This window comes from Pollachius pollachius (genome assembly GCF_949987615.1).
Source record: "Pollachius pollachius genome assembly, chromosome: 15".
NCBI lineage: Eukaryota > Metazoa > Chordata > Actinopteri > Gadiformes > Gadidae > Pollachius > Pollachius pollachius.
The window spans coordinates 14,599,045-14,606,942 of NC_136948.1; the positions used below are offsets into that span (position 1 = coordinate 14,599,045).

Here is a 7,898-nt window from a genome sequence, read left to right on the forward strand (position 1 = left end):
CACGCACTCGTCCATCGGTCGCCTGTCAACTAAAGTGTCAGAGGGATGGACAGACACCCTCACTCTGTCTCTCCTTCCTTTCCCTTGTTCTGTTTCCCTCCATGGGCTGAACCGTGCAAAGAATATAGGGTCATGTCATCAGATGTATCTTTTGTGTTCTGCACGGTTTGCGATCAAAGAGCATAATTGTGTGGTAGGAGTGTGTGGGAGGCTAATTCCAATATGAAAACAATTCACTGGTTCACTTAGGGTATGGGGTTCACTTAGGGTACATGGTTCACTTGGGGTTCACTAAGGGTATGTGGATCACTTAGGGTATTTGGTTCACTAAGGCCATGCTAATTAACTGGGATTTGTGTTTAAAGACCATTAAATGAACACCATTTAATGGTCATTAAATGACCATTAAATCCATTGATTATTGTTACAATCCAAATCCATCGATTATAACAATAATCGATGGATAACCAGTAGTCTGAATTCAGACAGACAAACTCAGAGAATATAGTTTCAAATAGATGGAGCCATTTTGGCAGTTGGATCATATTGACAAACAGCAAAATATGATCCAAATAAGTATTCCTTTCATCCAATTATGATTATGAATAACAATAATTATAGTGGATTAATAATGGATTAAATCAACATTAAGTTACATTTGGGACCTATGTTGACCATGATTTGATATCAGGCACTTGGATAATCCCGCGAAGTAGGCCTAATTAAAAGCAGGAGTGTGTGTGTGTGTGTGTGTGTGTGTGTGTGTGTGTGTGTGTGTCTGTGTGTGTGTACGGGCGTGTGCGTGCGTGTGTGCTTTAGAGTACCTCCATTCGCGTGTGTGTGCGTGTGTGTGTGTGTGTGTGTGAGCGTGTGCGTGCGCGCGCGTGCGTGTGTCCCCCCGCTTTGCTGAACTAGGTGAGAAGCGGGGTGGGACAAAGCGCGGTGCGGATATCACTTCTGGTGGCGAGGGACTTCTGAGACTTTGCGTTGCTAGCGGTTCGGACACCGGCGTTCCCAACGTCCCTTACGGTGGGAGCGCTCACTTATAGGTAGGAACTCTTACCGCTCAAGGCTATTGGCGCGGCAGTAGCGGAACTCTTTTACGGTGCAGGTAAGTGGATACTTTTCCTATTCTTCTCCTTTGATGTGGCACGTGTTGGAGTACTGCACATCTTAGGCTGTGTTACAGTTGTGATGTGCCGGCAGGAAATGCATGGGTTAAGCACATGCCACGTTGGGATGCGCTCAGGTGCGCAGCAGTTCAAAGCGGTGCGATGATGGCATTAATTATGAGGAGAATCATTTGCAGATAGTTTGCGTGGGCTGTATGCATGTTTAATCCACGAGTGAGTGGGCAGCGATCATTCCAAGATGCCCAAGTAAGGAGAGCCAAAGGTACAAGGAGGGGATAGTGATGATGATGATGATGATGATGATGATGATGATGAGTGATGAATCAGCAGCACTTGACCAACCGACTGTCCCTCCCAATATGAGTCATGTGAATGAATAACGCTTTACGTCTCAAATGCAATAATAATGAGCGTTTTGGACCGACGCCTGTGCGCATGCACCAGAAAACTACCAGTTAAGGATGGTTTGGTGGATATTGTAGGTTAATCGTCAGCGTTTAAAGTGCAACTTTTTCATGTTTTTCATGCTTAAATGGCTGTTGCTCTGTGAGCGGGCAGAGGCAGACTATACTACTGTAAACCTCTCATTCTAAAGCAGAGGCACGCTTGAGTGTCGCACACACACACACACACACACACACACACACACATACACGCACACACACGCACACGCACACAAAAGGCGAGCGGGTCTGCAGCAGCATGCGGATCCCTGTGTTTCGTCGCCGGTCGCCGTGTCTCGCAGCCCCGTGCACCCCCCCCCCCCCCCCCCCCATTCCCCGCTGTGTCTCCCAGACCCGTGCCCCTCCCACCCCCCGCCGTGTCTCGCATCACGCATGCATCATCTGCGTGTGACGCAAATTGTTAGGACTGTTGTTCAATAATGGGTGAGATGTGTGAAGCGCGTTACTGTGTTCTTTAAAAAGTCTATATATATATATATATGTATAAGCACATGAAGCAACAGAGTGTCTGTCTGTGGCTCGTCGACTGAGCTGTCTGTCGCTCGCTCGGGTTCGGTTCTCGGTCGAGACAATACGCACGAACTGACGTTAGTGCCGAGCACAACCCTCACGTCGGTGAGCACAGACCCGGTCAGAGTAGATGGGATCGCTCGTCCTCCGAGTGGTGAGAAAATGGAGAGGTTTCTGTCGCCTACCGCGCCTCTGCTCATCCTCAGCTGCCTGGGTTTCTCACGAGTCTTTGGGGGTAAGTTTATGTTCGTTGTAGATGTTTCGTGTGTTTGCGATATCCTTAATATAAGCCACTTCAGCCCCGGCGTTTTGTTTTACAGCTTTTGCCCTGTGAAGACAATTGAGTAAATTCCTCCCGTTGTACAACAATGGAGGGATTATATATCTGTTTGTGTGCAATGCAAATTGCACAGGTTTTATTCATTTACGATTTTGATCATCTGTCAATTTTTTTCAACGATGGAAACTGGCTGCTTATGAGCAATTAATGACGCGCCCAAATTGTCGTTTAATCAAAGTGGAAGTTCAACGTGTATACTTATCCATCAATCGATTCATCATTTACCTCAATTCCTAATTTAAAGAAAACTGCAAGCCCAAATGATTTACACACATATCACCTCTCCGTGGTAAAGATTAGTAGTCCATGACATGCCAAATAGTTAATCGAACCTCAGGGATTGTGTGTGTGAGTGTGCGTGTGTGTGTGTGTGTGTGAGGTTGCGTTTGTGTGAGGTTGCGTTTGTGTGTGTGTGTGTGTGTGTGTGTGTGTGTGTGTGTGTGTGTGTGTGTGTGAGAGAGAGAGAGAGTGTGTGTGTATGTGTGTGTGTGTGTGTGTGTGTGTGTGTGTGTGTGTTTGTGATTGTGATTGTGTGTGTAATGTATAATGAGTGCTTAACTGGTAGACTATTGCACAAAGAAGGGTTTGCTCCATATTGGAAAATAAGGCTTTTCATTCTCCACAGCAATATTGATGTATCAATATTCATCGCCACATATCGGTAACCATAACCCATGAGGTATCCATGCTAATACTCAGTGGATACTTTGTGTATTCAGAAGATTGCAACCACAATCAGAATGTGAATGTGAATTGCCTACCCACAAATTGCTTTAGGAGTGACATCATTGTTATGGATGATTCCCCAGTAAACACTCTGATAATCCTGTTTGCTTGTTTAACCATAAAAATGTTGACATCCTATGATGTTGGACACACACACACACACACACACACATACACACACACACACACACACACACACACACACACACACACACACACACATATGAACACACAAACATGCACAACACTGTAATTCACGCATATGCAAACACAGGCACCAATTTAGGTCCACACACATACATTGGTGTATGTATTAGTGTGTGCATTAGTGCACACACATGCATACACAAACACAGACACAAAAGTAGTGCATGCAGATGCAAATGTATGGCACACATGCATGCATGCACACAAACAAACATTGAAACACAAGCACACTTAGCCACACACCAATGCACACACACACACACCTTTTTAATTACGAACGCACACACACACACACACACACAATGCCCTGTGACCGAGGGCTGTAGACTCCAGAGTGCATGCATGCACACAAACAAACATTGAAACCCAAGCACACTTTGCCACACACACACACACACACACACACACACACACACACACACACACACACACACACTGCCCTGTGACCGAGGGCTGTAGACTCCAGCGCCATGCTGTTGTCCTCAGAACGCTCCTCTTCCCACCCCAGCCTCGTGTCGCTGCAGCAGCTCACCACTAACAGCTCCCTGGGTGCCTGTGCCCCCGTCTGTCCATCTTCCCTGGTGTCACCTCCGTCGTGCACCTCCGAGCAGCCACACCTGCTCCACGCACATCCCCCTGCCGTCCTATGGTTGAGCAACTCATAAGACTCTCTGCAACTCTCACACAGACACACACAAACGCTACTGATGAGTCACATGCACACACACACACACACACACACACACATATGCAAACATGCACACACACACACACACACACACACACACACACACACACACAGAGACTCCTGGCATACTGGGAGTGTGGAGACACAGTTCAGTTGTAAGCCGATGGCATTCCAAAATGCTACCGGAAGAAAAACTCCCATGCAGCTTCATATTTTGTGCATATGCCAACTGAAATCATTAAAACCTCTCGATCTAGGTGGATTTCCATCTCCAGTGTGTCTGGGCGCTTATGAAAATGGCATTCTGCAGAGCACACAGCAGGGCCTGTGTCTCCCTGTAGCCAGCGTATTTCCCTTATCCATTAGTCTATGTAACAAATTACAGATCTTGTCTCTGCCTGCATGGCTGTGTTCAGAATGCCAAGCAAAAACTCTATTATGCTTTCAAACAATGCATATTCTAACTTATTTTATGGTCATATTTTTTTATTGTCATGATATTACATAATTATGATATGACACTTGAGGTGGAAGCCTGAGTTTATATTTTAATGACTCGTGTCCGTGAAAAAAAAGGCGAAAAGTGAAGTCACCAGAGAGGTGTAGTGAAAGGAGTGTGTGGGCGTACCCCATAACTCAACCATCCATTGACGCCATATGCATTTGCTCATGCCTCATGGTGTCGTTGGTGTTCTGTGAGGAGACAGGGAGGGACAGGCCTCCATTTCAAATAGAAACACACTCTGGAAACACATGTCTCTTAATAGGTAGACACAAATATATCAGTTTGTTTTTATTTTATGTCCAAACAAACTGCAGATAAACAAATGAGGAAGAACATGAAGCAATGAATCGCTCTACAAATGAAACGGGATGGTATCAAACGCTGCCTCGTTTTGTACGATACTCTTGTGAAACCCCTGCACTTACATCTGTGTCTATATTATACGAATGTAGAGCGGGAAACATTTGGCACTCCCAGTATGTGGCCACAGCTGCATCATACAGTCAGTCCACCTTACAAACAAAAGGTAGTGCCCAGGCTTATGTCACGCCCACCTGAGTCCCTATCAGACTACAAACATGTTCCCATCCCCTGCATGCTCTGAGCTCTGAGTGTGTCTCTGAGTGTATGTGTCCATCCTTTGTTCCAAGTTTTATCTAAAAGGTTAGCAATGGGTGCGCAGCTTAGGATGCAAGACATTGCAAGGGATATATAGAGCCCAGATGTTGCAGACGGTACAGTCTTAGTTTCATTAAGGCAGGTACTGTTCTTTTTTCAGCCATGTGATACTTCAATATGGCTTGTTATGGAGTGCATGTGCTATTTCTGTGGTGTGGGCCTGCTGTTTATGTGGGACTGTGCGATTGGGCCACTGAATCACTAGCTTTCTCTCCCCCTCACTAGGCTCTTCACCAGGCCAGAATGAGTGTGGGTGTGTGTGTGTCTGTGTGTGCGTCTTGCCTGTGTGTGTGTATGTGTGTGTGTATTTTTTAATGCAATATTCTACCACTTATACAGGACCATAATCAGGTATATATTTTTTATTACCATATATTCTGTGTGTAAAAGACAAAAAACTGTTCTAGTAAGCCCCTCTGGCTTGCTCAGCACTTTGCCACATGCACAGTGTTCCTGATTGTACAGGACATGTTTAATGTATAAGAGGTGCCTCGGGGGGCTCTGTGTTGGGGGAACACCGTGCCGCTGCTAAGCCCATCCTCTACCTCCGCCTCACCCTCCTCTCTCACCCCCGCGGCGTGGAGACAGACTTGGCCGGACAGGGGGGCACGGGGGTGGAGGCCGTGTGTCTCCCAGCCATGAGTGAGCTCACAGACGGGGAGAGGTGGGAGGAGAGGCTGGGAGAAGGCCACTCTCCGTTTGTCTGGGGGCGCACTGCAAACAGCATTGAAGAAAGAATAGGATGGTGAAATTGATCTTCAACGCGTATTCTCCTTGCTGTATTATTTTTGTTGCCATTATTTCCTTTGGAGGGAAATACAATGTGTTTTAGTCTGTAGTATTTTGACAGTAAGAGGGCAAAGCCTATGTGTGTGTGTGTGTGTGTGTGTGTGTGTGTGTGTGTGTGTGTGTGTGTGTGTGTGTGTGTGATCATCATCTAGGTAGGGAGTGTAAGCCACCAGGGGGGGGTCTAAGCTGCTGTCGGGGGGTCCAAGCTGCCGTGTGGTAAAGATCAATGCGGTGCAGGAGTCCCGGCAGGAGTGTTGTGCGATGTGTGTCAAGGCTACACTTGCGTCAGAGGGAAGCAGGGTGCATTGTGGGAGTGCAGGCTCTCCAAAGGTTCTTATTGAGTCCCTCTCCTGCTGCTGATGTGGGGCCCTTTGGCCCGCCATCAGAGCAGCGCTTTCATTCGGTGGAGGCGGCCAGTGAACTCCTCGGGCGAATCAGTGCAGAAGGTATTAGTCTTATATCTGAGAACTGCACGCACACATGTACGTACGCACACACACAGAAACACACACACACGCACACACAAAAAGTAGTTGGGTCTGGGTTGGCTATCTGGGTCTCAGTCTGCCTCTCTTGTGCACTCACAGTCTCACACACATGAATGCAAGATGCGCACGAACACCCTCTTACACACAGTCTCCAAAGTTGAAATGCAGGTGTGTGTGTGTGCGTTTGTGTGATCAATGGGGAAAAACCTCCTTCTGTGCGTGCCTGCCTGTGCGTGTGGTGGTGCGAGTGGGAACCCTCCAGGTATTCATCAGCTGCCCACAGCAGTTGCTCTCAGCAGCAAGCCAAATGCACACAAAGGATGTGTCTAGCAAACCAAAGAAACACGGAGAGAATCAAAGGGGATGAAGGTCTCTGCAGCTGTCTCCTCTGGGAGGATACAGTCCACAACTACCATGCTAATCTTCAGAGTCAAGGCCCATGTTCAGACAAAAGGCCAAACAGAGAGAGAGAGAGCAAGAGAGAGAGAGAGAGAGAGAGAGAGAGAGAGAGAGAGAGAGAGAGAGAGAGAGAGAGAGAGAGAGAGAGAGAGAGAGAGAGGCAGAATATAATATTAAACATGTAAGGTGTTTAATCAGACACTCATTTCATATTCATTGACTGGTGCCCTGTAGTCTTTAGTCGCCTACTGAAGCTGTGAGTGCAGCTTGTGTATGTGTGTCTCTGCATGTGTGTGTGTGCGTGTGCGTGTGTGCGTGTGCGTGCGTGCGTGCGTGCGTGCGTGCGTGCGTGCGTGCGTGCGTGCGTGCGTGCGTGCGTGCGTGCGTGCGTGCGTGTGTGTGTGTGTGTGAGACTGCGTGTAGATCTTGATCAAATAACCGATCTCCTGGCATTTCCCCCACCACTGTGTCTTTTAGAATTTGCTACACAACACTGCAGGGATTTTCCTTCTTTAATCATTTGACATTTAATTTATATGCGTGCATGTGTGCACGTGTGTGTGCGTGCGCATGCATGTGTGCATAAGGTGTGTGTATGTGTGTGTGTATACATGTGTGTATAAAGTATACACAACCAATTTGTAGGTCGTGTAGACTTGTAAGTCAAAGAGATAGAAATGCACAAAGACAGGGTTGCAAGGTGCCGTTCCTTTCCCCTGCTCTCAGCCTCGGAGGCTGTGGCGGGCCTTCAGGGCCGGGGGATCCATTTCCTTAGCACAAATAAGACATCCCTGCACAAAAGAAGGGACCATGCCTGCAGGCCTATTGATTGTATATTGGTGGTGGTAAGCTGAGCTACTCAATACACATGTACCAGACCAGAGAGGAGCCAAAGACACACACACACACACACACAGAGACACATCTCTGTATACCCACGCGTACACACCATGGCAAAATACAGCATCGCA

At 47.3% G+C, this 7,898-nt stretch overlaps 1 protein-coding gene across 1 annotated transcript in view; it reads left to right on the forward strand.

The window, feature by feature from the left end:
- Window positions 1-2,269: 2,269 nt before the first annotated feature.
- The window catches only part of fndc5a (fibronectin type III domain containing 5a), a gene marked incomplete at its 5' end in the record, with an annotated part of 21,247 nt that continues 15,618 nt past the window's right edge, over window positions 2,270-7,898 (forward strand). Inside the window, one exon of the mRNA XM_079751894.1 lies at window positions 2,270-2,342. Coding sequence (XP_079608020.1) covers window positions 2,270-2,342 — 73 coding nt within the window. The remainder of the gene's footprint in view (window positions 2,343-7,898) is intronic.